The sequence below is a fragment of the Chiloscyllium punctatum genome, chromosome 33 (genome assembly GCF_047496795.1).
Source record: "Chiloscyllium punctatum isolate Juve2018m chromosome 33, sChiPun1.3, whole genome shotgun sequence".
NCBI classification, from domain to species: Eukaryota; Metazoa; Chordata; class Chondrichthyes; order Orectolobiformes; family Hemiscylliidae; genus Chiloscyllium; species Chiloscyllium punctatum.
In genome coordinates, this window is record NC_092771.1 from 3,467,488 (window position 1) to 3,484,186 (window position 16,699).

At 43.2% G+C, this 16,699-nt stretch overlaps 1 protein-coding gene across 5 annotated transcripts in view; it reads right to left on the reverse strand.

The window, feature by feature from the left end:
* The window catches only part of LOC140458343 (leucine-rich repeat-containing protein 49), a 275,785-nt gene that overhangs the window by 33,705 nt on the left and 225,381 nt on the right, over positions 1 to 16,699 (reverse strand). For all 5 annotated transcript variants that reach the window (XM_072552724.1, XM_072552725.1, XM_072552726.1 and 2 more), the window contains 2 exons: positions 14,726 to 14,963; positions 13,989 to 14,174 (listed from right to left, as the gene is read on the reverse strand). In XM_072552724.1, the coding sequence (XP_072408825.1) occupies positions 13,989 to 14,174; positions 14,726 to 14,963 (424 nt within the window). The remainder of the gene's footprint in view (positions 1 to 13,988; positions 14,175 to 14,725; positions 14,964 to 16,699) is intronic.

Here is a 16,699-nt window from a genome sequence, read left to right on the forward strand (position 1 = left end):
AGTGGCAGGGGAAGATGCCAGAGGTGGGTGGTGTGTGGATCTGACAAGAGAGTCCAGGAGGGAATGGTCTCCCTGAAACACAGATAGGGGTGGGAAGGGATATATATCCTTACTGGTGGGATCTGTTTGCAGGTTGCAGAAGTGTCAGAGGATGATGTGATGTATCCTGAGGTTGGTGGGGTGCAAGGTGAGGACCAGAGGGATTCTGTCCTTGTTGCGATTGGAGGAGTGGGAGCACTGTGAGCTGATCTGGCCACCACATCTTAGGAAGAACATACTGACCCTGAAGGCAGTACAACATAGGCTTACAAGAACAATATCTGGAGTTCAGTGATTTGGTTATCAGATGAGATTATACAAATTAGGCTTAAATTCTTGAGGATTTAGTAAGTTAAGGAGGTGATCTGACTGAAGTCTTCAAGGTGTTGACAAGAAGAGACAGAGTAGATAAGGATAAATCATTTCTACCGATTGGGGATTCAAGAACTAAGGGTCATAACCTGAGAATTAGGGTCAGATTGCTTGGAAGAGTTGCTAGGTAACACTTCTCTACACAAAGGGAACTCTCTTCCATAAGTAGCAGTTGATACTGGATAAATTGTTAAATTTAAATCTGAGATGATAAAGTTTTGTTAAGCAAAGGGATTAAGGGATATAGGCCAAAGGCAGGTATGATCTGCCATGATCTCACAGAATGGTGGAACATGCTTGACAGACTGAAGGAACTACTTCTGATTCTGTGTTCCTAGCGCTAGTAGTGTAACAGGTTGGGTTTGATGAGAGCTAGATGGGAAGATTTACAGCATTTATGAGAGTTGTAGAGCATGAATCATAGGAAGAGTCAGAATGAGGTATTAGAGAGAAGATGGTGGAACCTAGCCTTGCAGAGTACAGAAGGAGGATGGCCTTCTGCTATAGTTCTTTTCCTTTAAATGGTTTTAACCTAGGAGGTAACCTTGGACCAGCTGGCATTGTCTGGTGGTGTTACTTACATTGCTGGTGCCAAATAATCCACCCTTGATCGGCTGCAATAGGCTAGGCATATTATCCGCAAGACTAGCCCGAGAGTCCCCATGCAGGTGCTCTACTCCCACTCCAAAGCGGCAGGCGAGACCCAGGTAGACAGAGGAAGTGCATAAATAATACCCTCAAGGCCTCACTGGTGAAGTGCAGCATTTCCACAGAAACCTGGGAATCACCTGCTCAAGACAGTACAAAGTGGAGGAGGAGCACCCTGGAAGGCTTTGAGGGCCTCAAGACTTACCACCAGGAAAAAGTGGAGGCGAGGCAAAATTAACATAATGAGCACACTGTCACTTCAATGCCTCACTCACCTCTTCCCATAACCATCTTCGGCCTCAAATATAACAGAATCTGTGAAAGCCCCGTCGGTTTGCACAGCCACCTACAGACTCACAATAGACAATAGGTGCAGGAGTAGGCCATTCTGCCCTTCGAGCCTGCATCACCATTCAATATGATCATGGCTGATTATCCTTAATCAGTATCCTGTTCCTGCCTTATCTCCATAACCCTTGACTCCACTATCCTTGAGCGCTCTATCCAACTCTTTCTTAAATGAATCCAGGGACTGGGCCTCCACTGCCCTCTGGGGCACAGCATTCCACACAGCCACCACTCTCTGGGTGAAGAAGTTTCTCTTCATCTCTGCCCTAAAAGAGATAAGGCAGGAACAGGATACTGATTATGGATGATCAGCCATTATCATATTGAATGGTGGTGCAGGCTCGAAGAGCAGAATGGCCTACTGCCACACCTATTGTCTATTCACCCTGAGAGTGGAAGTCAGTCATTCTTGTTTGCAAGGGGCCACCAAGGATGATGCTGCTGCTGGTCCTATTGGAAGACAAAGTCCCATGTCACCACCACTCCATCTACCAGAACCTACAGGACCCTGCCGATTCAGCTTGTTTCCCATCTGCCATATCTGGGGTAATGTCAAGAATTGTGCAGGGACAGCACCAGGCTGACGGTGCTTATCCAGGTCAACAATGGGCTTGTTAATGGCTCTTTTAAAGAGCTGGGACAACTACTGGTACAGTTGCTCACTTCACCGGGGGCATGGTGACCCTCAGGTTAAAGCACCACACAGAATGGTGCCCGAAAGTTCACTTAGACTAGGACGATTTTACCATTACAATGGCACGAATTGCCTTCTTCAGGGTTGTACGATTCCATAGTTATGACCCACTAAAGAACTATGATACTATCACAGACAAAGGGGGAATGGGGGTGAACATAAATTAGTATTGCTTTTCCTTTCTTAAGCCTGAGTTAGCAATGTATTCGATTGTTTACACCTTTCCCTTTTTATCCCATTACTTACCGAGGCATGCCAAAGGATGTTCCCAAACACAGATTGTTTTTGAGTTTCAATCTTAGAAATAATACCACTTCAAAATTCCTTAAGATGAAATCAAAGGTAGGGCTCATTTAATAAAACACTCAAAACGCAAAGAATTGGTTCACTACTCCATTCACACACTCGAGCATACAAAGTTAAAAATCACACAACACTAGGTCCAACAGGTTTATTTGGAAGCACTAGCTTTTGGAGCGCTGCTCCTTCATCAGGTGGTTGTGGAACATAAGACTGTAAGACACAGAATTTATAGCAAAAGTTTACAGTGTGATGTAACTGAAATTATGTATTGAAAAAGACCTGGATTGTTTGTTAAGTCTCTCATCTTTTAGAATTCTGCAAGTACAAATTCACCCCACAAACGTATATGTGCATGTGTGCATGTGGGTGTGTATGGGGATGGCCTCAACCGGGATCTTGGCTTCATGTCACACTACAGGTGACCCCATTGCACTATACACACATATAGACAGACGCAAACACACAACAGACCCATACACTCATGCAGACCCTCTCTCATATGCTCACACATATATTCCGACACGCACCCTCTCACAGACCTATACCCCTTTACACTCACACTCATAACCCACCGCCTCCCCCTACACACACAGACACTCACATGCACACATACACATATCAGCTTGTGGGGTGAACTTGTATTCGCAGAATTACATTTTAACTTTGCTCAAAAACTGCATGAATCCATGTAAGATTCTGTAAATCCGTCTTTTAGATTAGAATCAGTCTGACCATTGTGGCACAGACAGTCTCACACAGGGCAGCTCACACCTTCAATGCATTATCTGGGCCGACATGACACCAATTGTTAAAGTTCACTTGAGAATGTAACTTTTAAAAAAGTTTTGCGATTTACATATGAAAGAACTGAAACCAATATGGTCATTCTAAAAGGTGAGAGACTTAACAATCCAGGTCTTTTTCAATATTCTTTTCCTGAGAGCACAGGCCTACAGCTATGGCCTGGAGTTGCTATGCTACTGATGTTGCTCTGCTCATGTTGTCAGCTACTTAAGTCAGAATTCAACACTGTTTGCTTAAACAATTCAACAAGTGCAGATTCTTTTAATGTGACAGATTGGTTTCTACTGAGGTACATTGATTACCCTTGTCAAAATGGCTGCGGTGGTCCATTCAGTGGCCATTTGGAAGCCCATTATCATTTTGGCATTGAACAGTAATAATTTGTAATTCCATAAGATTATGAGACACAGAAGCAGATGTTGGCCATTATCCCATTAAATCTGTTCCACCATTCAGAGATCATAGTTAATCAAATAATCCTCAACTCCACTTTTTTGCTTCTTCCGCATAAACCTTGATGGCGTTACTGCTCAAAACTCGTCTCTCTCAGTCTTGAATATAGCTAATAGTCTCTATATTAAAGAATTCCACAGATACACTAGCCTGATAGACGAAATTCGTCCTCACTTCTGTCTTAAGTGGGTGACAGTAATAATCTGAGCTGATACCATCACAAAGGGAAACAGCCTTTCCGCATCAACCCGGTCATATTTCCAAAGAATCTTATATGTTTTGACAATTTTTTTGTTGGCTTTCGTGGAAATCAGGACTTTTCTTGGCAGCTTAGAATCATAATAGTAGGCCAAGTCTCCATGAGCTAAAGAGTTGTTAATACACTAGTTGGATTTGAGTTGCACAAAGTTCCAGCTAATTCTGTAAATAAGAGCCATCTTAACAGTCTGGCAGTGTTGAGCATTCATCTTTTTTAAATGAACAGGAGAATCATGAAGAGAATATAAATTTATACGAAAAAGAAAAATTGTGATTTCTCTTCATGCCTTCTGAAAATTACAATACTATTATTTTCAAGTAGAATTGTGGCACATGTCCTGATTTTGCTTTGTCACTCATGGGACATGGGCATTACTGGCTGGCCAGCATTGATTGCCTATCCCGAGTTATAAAATCATAGTCATACAGCAAGGAAACAGACCCTTTGGTCCAACTCATTTGTGCCAACCAGACATCCAAATCTGACCAAATCCCATTTTCCAGCATTTAGCCAAGATCCCTCTAAACCCATCCCATGTAGCCATCTAGATGCCTTTTAAATATTGTAATTGATCCAGCCTCTACCACTTACTTTAGCAGCTCATTCCATATATGCATCACCCTCTGTGTGAACAAGTTGCCCCTTACGTCCTTCTTAAATCTTTCTCCTTTTGCCTTAAACCTATACCCTTTAGTTTTGACTCCCACAGCCTAGGAAAAAGTCCTTGGTTATTCATCCTATCCATGCTCTTCATGATTTTTCAAAACTCTGTAAGGTCACTCCTTAGCCTCCAATGCTCCAGGGAAAATAGCCCAGCCTATTCAGCCTGTCTATAAAACTCAAACCCTCCAGTCCCAGCAAAATCTTTGCAAGTCTTTTCTGCACCCTCTCAAGTTTAATATTCTTCCTATAAAAGGGTGACCAGAACTGTTTACGCTATTCTGAAAATGGCCTCACCAAATGTCCTGAACAGCTGCAACATGGCATCCCAAGTCCTATAATCAATAGTTATGACCAATTAAGGCAAGCAAGGCTAACACCTTCACCCTGTCTACCCATGACTCCACTTTCAAGGAACTATGCACCTGCACCCTTCGGTCTCTTTGCTTGGCAACACTCCCCAGGTCCTGCCATTAATTGTATAACTCCTGCCCTGGTTTGTCTTAACAAAACGCAACAAAATGCTCCTGTGTCTCATAATCTTATGGAAGTACAAATTATTACTGTCCAATGCCAAAATGGTAATGGGATTCCAATTGGCCACTGAATGGACCATGAGCAACACACATTTATCTAAATTAAACTCCAACTACCACACCTCTGGCCATTGGCCCATCTGATCAAGGTGTCTGAAATAATCTTCTTCATTGTCCACTACACCAACAATTTTGGTGTCATCTGCAAACTTACTATGCCCACTTGATTATTAATGTATATTCATATCCAAATAATTTATATAAATGATGAAAAAGAAGTTGACCCAGCCCCCAGGCCCTCAGTCCAAAAAGAAACCCTCCCCACTACCCTTTGTCTCCTGCCTTCAAGCCAATTTTGTATCCAAATGGCTAGCTCCCATGTGATTTAACCCTGTTAACCAGTCTACCATGTGGTAGATGTCCATATAGACAATACCACTGCTCTGCCTTCTTTGTCACCTCTTCAAAAAAACTCAATCAAGCTAGTGAAACACAATTCCTCACGTGCAAAGCCATGTTGACTAACCCTACTTAGCCCTTGCTTTTCCAAATGCATGTAAATCCCGTCCCTCAGGATCCCCTCCAACAACTTATCCATCTTTTACATAAGGCTCACCGGCTTTCAGTTCCCAGTACCACTGCATTAGCCATCTTCCAGTCTTCCCGTGGTTGTTTTGAGTGCGAGCAGCAGCTAAGGTAAGACTGTTTGTTTTAAAAGTACTTACCGGTAGCGGGCAGCGGTGGTTTTTTTCACTCTCTCTTCACAGAAAGAGCGGGAGCAGTAGGGGGAAGTGACGACGACCAGAGAGGCAGCCGAGACCCGGAAGCAGGTAGAGCGTAAGCTTACCTGGGTAGGTTTGTTTTCCCTTTAAAAGCGTGCAGCTGAAGAACCCGAGGCACTACGGAGGTAGTGCCTCCCACCCGCCCTCCTCCTCTAACCTAATAATAATATCCGTTGTGGTAAGGAGGTAAGTGCCGAATTTTGCTTGTTGTGTTCTTTAGACCCAGTTTTTTTAAATAAAGGTTAGCTTTAGAGGGATGGCAGTGAAGGCAGTGCAATGTTCCTCCTGCAACATGTATGAGGTGAGGGATGCCATGGACATCCCTGCTGATTACACTTGCAGGAAGTGCACCCATCTCCAGCTCCTCCAAGACCGCGTTAGGGAACTGGAGCTGGAGTTGGATGAACTTCGGATCATTCGGGAGGCAGAGGGGGTCATAGATCGGAGCTATAGGGAAGTAGTAACTCCAAAGATGGCAGATAGATGGGTGACAGTGAGGGGGACTGGGAGGAAGCAGCCAGTGCAGGGACCCCCTGTGGTCGTTCCCCTCAAGAACAAGTATACCGTTTTGGATACTTGTGGGGGGGACGACTTACCAGGGGTAAGTAACGGGGCTCAGGCCTCTGGCACGGAGCCTGTCCCCGCTACTCAGAAGGGAAGGGTGGAGAAGAGCAGAGCAATAATAATTGGGGACTCGATAGTTCGGGGCACAGATAGGCGGTTTTGTGGGAACGAGAGAGACTCACGTTTGGTATGTTGCCTCCCAGGTGCAAGGGTACGTGATGTCTCTGATCGTGTTTTCCAGGTCCTTAAGGGGGAGGGGGAGCAGCCTGAAGTCGTGGTCCATATTGGCACCAATGACATAGGTAGGAGTGCTGAGGATGTTAGACAGGCTTTTAGGGAGCTAGGTTGGAAGCTCAGAGTTAGAACGAACAGAGTTGTTGTCTCTGGTTTGTTACCTGTGCCACGTGATAGAGAGTCGAGGAATAGGGAGAGAGAAGAGTTAAATGCGTGGCTACAGGGATGGTGCAGGAGGGAGGGATTTCGGTATTTGGATAACTGGGGTTCTTTCTGGGGAAGGTGGGACCTCTATAGACAGGATGGTCTGCACCTGAACCTGAGGGGCACCAGTATCCTTGGGGGGAGGTTTGCTAGTGCTCTTGGGGGGGGTTTAAACTAACTCTGCAGGGGCATGGGAACCCAGACTGTAGCTTTAGGGTGCAGGACCTGGAGTGTAGGGAGGGTAGGAATATGGTATCAATCTTAAAGGATCGTGCCTGTAAACAGAAGAGTGGCTTGAAGTGTGTATACTTTAATGCCAGAAGTATACGAAATAAGGTAGGTGAACTCGCAGCGTGGGTTGGTACCTGGGACTTCGATGTTGTGGCTATTACGGAGACATGGCTAGATCAGGGACAGGATTGGCTGTTGCAGGTTCCAGGGTTTAAATGTTTTAGTAGGGTCAGAGGTGGGGGTAAAAGAGGGGGGGGTGTGGCTTTGCTTGTCAAAGATAGTATTACAGCGGTGGAAAGGAAGATGGATGAAGATTTGCCATCTGAGGTAGTTTGGGTTGAGGTTAGGAATAGGAGAGGTGAGGTCACCCTGTTAGGAGTCTTTTACAGGCCTCCTAATAGTCCTAGAATCGTTGAAGAAAGGATTGCGAAGATGATTCAGGAGAAGAGTGACAGTAATAGGGTGATTGTTATGGGAGACTTTAACTTTCCTGATATTGATTGGGAAAGCTATAGCTCAAGTTCGTTAGATGGGTCAGTGTTTGTGCAATGTGTGCAGGAGAGTTTCCTGACACAATATGTAGATAAGCCAACAAGAGGTGAGGCCATACTGGATTTGGTTCTGGGTAACGAACCAGGCCAGGTATTAGAACTAGAGGTAGGTGAGCACTTTGGGGACAGTGACCACAATTCGGTGAGTTTTAGTCTCGTGATGGGGAGGGATAAGTGTGTACTACAGGGCAAGAGTTATAGCTGGGGGCAGGGAAATTATGATGCGTTGAGGCATGACTTAGGATGTGTGGATTGGAAAAGTAGATTCCAAGGCAAGAGCGTAATTGATATGTGGAACTTGTTCAAGGAGCAACTATTGAGTGTCCTTGATAAGTACGTACCTATCAGGCAGGGAGGAAAGGGTCGTGTGAAGGAGCCGTGGTTTAATAAGGAGTTGGAATCCCTTGTTAAATGGAAGAGGGCGGCCTTTGTAAAGATGAGGCGTGAAGGTTCAATAGGGGCGATTGAGAGTTATAAGGTAGCCCGGAAGGACCTGAAGAGAGAGCTAAGAGCAGCAAGGAGGGGACAGGAAAGGTCCTTAGTTGGTAGGATTAGGGAAAACCCTAAGGCTTTCTATAGGTATGTTAGGAATAAAAGAATGACTAGGGAAGGAATAGGTCCAATCAAGGATAGTAATGGGAAGTTGCGTGTGGAGGCTGAAGAGATTGGGGAGGCGCTGAATAAATACTTTTCGTCAGTATTCACTCAGGAACAGGACATTGTTGTCGATATGAATACTGGGGCACGAATAAGTAGAATGGATGGCTTCGAGATATGTAGAGAAGAGGTGTTGGAAATTCTGGCAAGGGTGAAAATAGATAAGTCCCCTGGGCCTGATTGCATTTATCCTAGGATTCTCTGGGAAGCAAGGGAGGAGATTGCAGAGCCATTGGCCTTGATTTTTGTGTCCTCTTTGTCTACAGGAGTAGTGCCAGAGGACTGGAGGCTAGCAAACGTGGTTCCCTTGTTCAAGAAGGGGAGTAGGGATAATCCTAGTAACTATAGGCCAGTGAGTCTCACTTCTGTTGTGGGCAAAGTCTTAGAGAGAATTATAAGGGATAGGATTTATGCACATCTGGATAAGAATGATGTGATCAAGGATAGTCAGCATGGTTTTGTGAAGGGCAGGTCGTGCCTCACAAACCTTATTGAATTCTTTGAGAAGGTGACTAAGGAGGTAGATGAGGGGAAAGCGGTAGATGTGGTATATATGGATTTTAGTAAGGCGTTTGATAAGGTCCCCCATGGTAGGCTACTGCAGAAAATACAGAGATATGGCATTGAGGGTGAGTTGGAGGTTTGGATTAGGAATTGGCTCTCTGGAAGAAGACAGAGGGTAGTAGTTGATGGCAAAGATTCATCTTGGAGTGCCGTCACTAGTGGTGTTCCGCAAGGATCTGTTTTGGGACCATTGCTGTTTGTCATTTTTATAAATGACCTGGAGGAAGGGTTAGAAGGTTGGGTGAGCAAGTTTGCGGATGATACGAAAGTCGGAGGAGTTGTAGACAGTGAGGAAGGATATGGCAGGTTACAGCGGGATATAGAGAAGCTGCAGAGCTGGGCAGAAAGGTGGCAAATGGAGTTCAATGTAGCTAAGTGTGAAGTGATTCACTTTGGTAAGAGTAATAAAAAGATGGATTACTGGGCTAATGGTAGACTACTTGGTAGTGTGGAAGAGCAGAGGGATCTTGGTGTCCATGTACACAGATCTCTGAAAGTTGCCACCCAGGTAAATAGTGCAGTGAAGAAGGCATATGGCGTACTGGCTTTTATTGGTAGAGGAATTGAGTTCCGGAGTCCTGAGGTCATGCTGCAGTTGTATAAGACTCTGGTGCGGCCGCTTCTGGAATATTGTGTGCAGTTTTGGTCGCCATACTATAGGAAGGATGTGGAGGCACTGGAACGGGTGCAGAGGAAGTTTACCAGGATGTTGCCTGGTATGGTAGGAAGATCCTATGAGGAAAGGCTGAGGCACTTGGGGTTGTTTTCTTTGGAGAAAAGAAGGTTTAGGGGTGATTTGATAGAGGTGTACAAGATGATTAGGGGGTTAGATAGGGTTGACAGTGAGAACCTTTTTCCGCGTATGGAGTCAGCTATTACAAGGGGGCATAGCTTTAAATTAAGGGGGGGTAGATATAGGACTGATGTTAGGGGTAGGTTCTTCACTCAGCGAGTCGTAAGATCATGGAATGCCCTGCCAGTAGCAGTAGTGGACTCTCCCTCTTTATGGGTATTTAAGCGGGCATTGGATAGGTATATGGAGGATAGTGGGTTAGTGTAGGTTAGGTGGGCTTTGATCGGCGCAACATCGAGGGCCGAAGGGCCTGTACTGCGCTGTATTGTTCTATGTTCTATGTTCTATGTTCTATGTTGATAATACCAATATCTCAGCAAGGAGACCAGCAATCTCTTCCCTAGCTTCCCACAGAGTTCTGGGAAACACCTGATATGCGAGGGAAATAATGTCTCACAAACTTGATTGAGTTTTTTGAAAAAGTAACAAAGAGGATTGATGAGGGCAGAGTGGTAGATATGATCTATATGGACTTCAGCAAGGTGTTCGACAAGGTTCCCCATGGGAGACTGGTGAGCAAGGTTAGATCTCATGGAATACAGGGAGAACTCACCATCTGGATACAGAACTGGCTGAAAGGTAGAAGACAGAGGATGGTGTGGTGAAAAGTTGTTATTCAGACTGGAGGCCTGTGACCAGTGGAGTGCCACAAGGATCGGTACTGGATCCACTACTTTTCATCATTGATATAAATGATTTGGATATGAACATAAGAGGTATAGTTAGTAAGTTTGCTGATGACACTAAAATTGGAGGGGTAGTGGACAGAGAAGAAGGTTGCCTCAGATTACAATGGGATCTTGATCAGATGGGCCAATGAGCTGAGAAGTGGCAGATGGAGTTTAATTTAGATAAATGTGAGGTGCTGCATTTCGGGAAAGCAAATCAGGACAGGACTTCTACACTTGATGGTCCTAGGGAGTGTTGCTGAACAAAGAGGCCTTGGAGTGCAGGTTTATAGCTCCTTGAAAGTGGAGTCGCAGGTAGACAGGATAGTGAAGATGATGTTTGGTATGCTCTCCTTTATTGGTCAGAGTATTGAGTACAGGAGTTGGGAGGTCATGTTGCGGCTGTAGAGGAAATTGGTTAGGTCACTGTTGGAATATCGCGTGCAATTCTGGTCTCCTTCGTATCGGAAAGATATTGTGAAACTTGAAAGGGTTCAGAGAAGATTTACAAGGGCATTTCCAGGGTTGGAGGATTTGAGCTATAGGGAGAGGTTGAGTAGGCTAGGGCTGTTTTCCCTGGAGCGTTGGAGGCTGAGGGGTGACCTTATAGAGGTTTATAAAAACATGAGGGGCGTGGATTGGATAAGTAGACAAAGTCTTTTCCCTGGGATGGGGGAGTCCAGAACTTGAAGGCATAGGTTTAGGGTGAGAGGGGAAAGATATAAAAGAGACCTAAGGAGCAACTTTTCACTAAGAGTGTGGTACATATATGGAATGAGCTGCCAGAGGAAATGGTGGAGGCTAGTACAATTGCAACATTTCAAAGGCATCTGGATGGGTATAAAAATGGAAAGGGTTTGGAGGGATATGGGCCAAGTGCTGGCAGGTGGGACTAGATTGGGTTGGGATATCTGGTCTCCAAGGACGAGTTGGACTGAAGGGTCTGTTTCCGTGCTGTACATCTCTATGACTCTATGACCTTATCACAACCCAGAAATTTATCTACTTTTATACGTTTTAAGACCTCCAGCACCTCCGCTTTTGTAATAAGAACTCATTTCAAGACATTACTATTTATTTGGAAAAAGTGAGGACTGCAGATGCTGGAGACCAGAGTTGAAAAATGTGGTGCTGGAAAAACACAGCAGGCCAGGCAGCATCCGAGGAGCAGGAGAATCGACGTTTCGGGCATAAGCCCTTTCCTGAAGAAGGACTTATGCCCAAAACGTCGATTCTCCTGCTCCTCTAATGCTGCCTGGCCTGCTGTGTTTTTCCAGCACCATATTTTTCATCACTATTCATTTCCCAAGCTTCTATGTCCTTCTCCACAGTAAATCCTGATGCAAAATATTTGTTTAAAACTTCACCTGTCTCCTGTTGTTCCACACATTGACAGCCACATTGATCTTTAAAGGGCCCTATTCTCTCCCTAGTTACTCTTTTACCCTTAATGTACTTAACAAATCTCTTTGGATTTTCTTTAACTCTATTTGCTGAAGATATCCATGTCTCCTGATTTCTTTCTTAAGTCTTATTTAAAAAAGAGACAAATTCCGTTTTGTTCCTCTCCCATTCCTCACTTCATCCCAGGGATTGAAAGATTGTCTTGAGCACCGTGTGTTTTTTTTAAAACAGCTGCATGGTTGCAGAATGTGTCTGGATAATCAGGCCCTGGTGGGAGAAGCTGATCGTGCACCTGACCCTTGGAGCCTGGAAACGCATTGGATGGAGGATGGTGGAAAATGGAGTACAACTGCGATCACACAATCTGAGCAGATGTTATCAACTATCCAAATTGCAACAAATATCCTTCTTTCTGACCCTGTACTGTCTATTTCAGCTGTGTCTATCTGTTATTATTGGTTTTAATTAATCTATTTTGGACGAAACAAGAAGCTGCTAATCCCACTATTCACTGAAGCTATCTTGTTGCCATCACAACTTGCTTGTTGTGTCATTATCAACTCTCACACCTAATGAGTACTGTACTGTGTAGAAAGATGTCCAGCAGGACATGTTGCAAGATGACCCACTTCAACAAGTACTGACCTGTTTAAACAAGTAGACTTCACATAACATATTATGCTCAAGCTTAAAAGTTTGAGTTCTGTTTACACCGTTTAACCAGCTCAACCGATGCCCCGGTTTCCTCTCACAGTCCAAAGGTATGTAAGGTAGGTGGATAGGTCGTGTTAAATTGCCCATAGTGTCCAAGGATGTGCAGGCTAGGTGGATTAGCCATGGGAAATGTAGGGTTATGAGGATACAGTGGGGATGGGTCTAGATGGGATGCTCTTCAGAGGATCAGTGTGTACTCATGGGCTGAATGGCCTGCTTCCACAGGGATTCTATGATTCTAAATATAATCCTACTGCCCTTATACTCTTTCTGCAGAGTCTGTCTGTACCTGACATATGTTTACTTTTATTTCTCAAATTCTCTAGTCATTCAGCATTCCTTACACCTACCAGCCTTGCCCTTCACACTGACAGGAACATACTACCTCTGAACTCTTGTTATCTCATTTTTAACAGCCTCCCATTTCCCAACCGTCCCTTTACCTGCAGATGGCATCCCCCAATCAACGTTTGAAAGGTCCTGTCTAATACTGTCAAAACTGAGCTTACCACAATTTAGAACTTGTAACTTTTTGATCAGTTCTATCCTTTTTCCAGAACTAATTTAAAACTATTAGAATTATGATTACTTACCCCAAAGTACTCACCAACTGACACTTCAGACATTTGTCTTGCCATATTTCCTAACAGAAGGTCTTGTATTGCTCCTTCTGTAGTAGGTATGTTCACATATTGAATAAGAAAGTCTTCTTGTAGACTCTTAATGCATTTTAGAAGGTGGTGGTGAGTTACCTTCTCGAACTGCTACAATCTATGTGCTGTAGGTAAACTCACAATACCATTAAGGAGGGATTTCAAAGATTTTGACTCAGTGACAGTGAAGTCACAGTGATACATTTCCAAGTCAGGATGGTGAGTGGTTTGAAGGGGAACTTGAGGTTTGTGTGTTCCTATGTATATGCTGCCCTTCTCCTTCAAGATGGAATTGGTCATGGGTTTTGAAGGTGCTATTTAAAGATCTTTGGTGATTTTCTGCAATGCATCCTGTAGACAGTACACACTGCTGCTACTGATTATCAGTGACACAGTGACTGAAGGTTGGTGAAAGTGATGCCAATCAAGCAGGCTGCTTTTGTTTTGGCTGATGTCAAGCTTCTTCATCCAGGCAACTGGGGAGTATTCAATCACACTCTTAACTTGTGCCTTGTACATGGTAGAAAAGCTTTGATGATTCAGGAAGTGAGTTACTCATTGCAGTTCTCTTAGTCTCTGACCTGCTATTGCCACCACTGTACTTACATGATGAGTCCACTTCTGCTTTTATCAATGGTAACCCCACCCCTCCTCCCAGAAGTTGATAGTGGGGGACAAGCATGATTATTTGATCAGAATCCAAGTACAAATTATAAAGCTATGTACGGTATTTGGCAAAGTAATTAAACCAAATTCAAACCATTTAGTAGAATTCTAGTATTTGAATGCTTACCTCCATATCATTTATTTTTTGTAGACAGAAATGGTTGAGCCTGAAGAGGACATAGTATTTCCAAAGGCTGAAGTTCACCACTGGGTTTCCCTGAGAACTCACAGTGAGCTGGTCTAATCGGCGGCCCAGTGCTAGAGCATTAAACTGCTGCAACTTGTGAAGATTTGTATCTTGGAACTTTAAGTGCTGTCAAAACAATTATAAAATTAGTATATTATATGTAAATCTAGACGCGACTGCTGTCATCAAGTGAAATACAAGTAGTTTAACTCTGGGAGAATAGTTCAGGACAAGAAACTGCCTCACCAGTAATTTGCTGGATATGGCATTTCAAGACTTCAGCCCTGAATTTTGGTTTAGAGACAGGTACACAACCAAGTGCATGACAAGGCCTCCTTTTCTCCATAGATACCGTCTAATCTGCTGAGTCTTTCCAGTATTGTTAATTTGAATTCCACTATAAGTCAGTTCTGTGAGTAGGGAGATCCAGTCACCAAGCTTTCCACAGCAGTGGCTGCATTAAATCCAGATTATAGTATCAGCATTTTCTGAGAGTGATCGCAATAATATGTACCACAATGACTGAGTTATCACTTTTGAGCCAACAAAATTGAGCAGCACCACTGTTACATGTGTCCAATATTGGCCAAAACATTATTTCCAAAACTTTACTTTTATTTCTAAAATCTAACAGTTCAGTAGGAATATCACTGAAATAACTGTGGGAATATTCTTACCAAAATATTTGGAAACTTAATCCTCAATCGTGGTAACACTGCTGCAATCTCATCAAAGTCTATGAACATGAAGGAGACAGTTGTGACAGTTCCAGCTGCCTGAACACCCCAGCTGCGATCCAGAGACTCCAGCGCACCAAACCCATACAAGTGCAGTGTATCCCCCTCCAGTTCAGCCAGGTGAGAATCTGCGATGGACAAACCTTGCACTGTACAAGTCAGTATCTCGTCAGGAGACCTGCAAATTTGCATACAATTTCAATATCATTCTCATCTTTTTGTTTGTTTAAACCTCTGAGCTGTGCAAAGGCTACATAGAACATGGTCAATTCCCGGAATGGCGGGACTATCTTATGTTGAAAGATTAGAGTGACTGGGCTTGTACATGCTTGAGTTTAGAAGGCTGAGAGGGGATCTGATTGAGACGTATAAGATTATTAAAGGATTGGACACTCTGGAGGCAGGAAGCATGTTTCCATTGATGGGTGAGTCCCGAACCAGAGAACACAGTTTTAAAATAAGAGGTAGGTCACTTAGAACAGAGTTGAGGAGAAACTACTTCATCCTGGATACTTTCAAGACAGAGTTCGATAGAGCTTTTAAAGATAGTGGAATCAAGGGTTATGGGGATAAGGCAGGAACAGGATACTGATTGAGGATGATCAGCCATCATCATAATGAATGGTGGTGCTGGCTCGAAGGGCAGAATGGCCTACTCCTGCACCTATTGTCTATTGTCTATGACATTATTAACTAGCAAACACAAGCCTGAGAATTAGTCGTTTTTCTCCACTTTCAATATTCCAGATATCAGATTAGGATACATTTTTATTGTGTTTGTTCAGGAAGAAAATGTAGTTCAGCAGTAGATTGAAGCCCAAAATGTATTTTGTGGAATTGGACATAACCCAAAGCATACATGCAGAACTAGAATGAACTCATAGCATGCAATAAAAAATAAGTCAAAAAGTAAAAAATAAAAAAAAGTACAGAATTAGTTCAAAAAGACTTCAGTGTAACACTGGACTGAATTCCAGGTCATACTCTGCAGCACCACTTTTGAGTGTTGAGATTCCAGACCAAATTTATGCACAGATCAAGGGAACAGTAACTTTTCTTTAAAGTAAACTAAATGCAACAACCATAAGACTTACTAAGAAAATACGGCCACAAAATGCCATGGCTTTTAACAAAGAGTAACAAACTTTACTACACAATGTTAGAACAGTATAATCTATAATACTTGGATAATTTATTTCTAACATCCAGAATTAAAACCTTGTAAATATGGATAATAGACTGTGATTGAACACCTCAACCATCTGTTTTAAACTCTCAGACTTGCAAAAAATTCCATGTTTCTCAAAACATTGCTAAAACCCACCACTTCAAGAGATAAACTAGGTACAATTCCCACATGAACAATACTATCTTCTAAGTTACATCATAAATTCCATACAGCCAAGCTATTAATACTTCCTATTTTATCAAACTATCTGGAGCACATATCATTTCATAAGCCAACATATATGAGTGATTGCTCGAGTAGTTCTCAAATATCAATTTGTTCACTTGTGTTGTTGGAAGTATAAGGAATCACCTTGTCCTTAAAACCAAAATCTCCACTACCTCTTGCAAACTGACTCATTATGATTGTATCAAGGAAGAATCCTCTTGACTATTGTGAGCCACATCATCCATTCTTTCTAGTAGGTTCTGAAGGAACATGTTTCACGTATGCCATTGTCACTATTTTAAAGCTCATTTCCTTCACCAGTCCTGACTTTTCTGAATGCTCAAGTGTTCATATTACTCCCACCAGTTTCCAGTTCCACAGTAACTGTTTGCTTTTACATACCTAGTTTTATGGCAGTGAAAACATACTGGTTTCCTAACTTCATTTTTATTCTCCAGATTATTATTTCTACTGACTGGGCCAGTTTCCCGTAAACCATATACCCCTAAGTTTTCCGC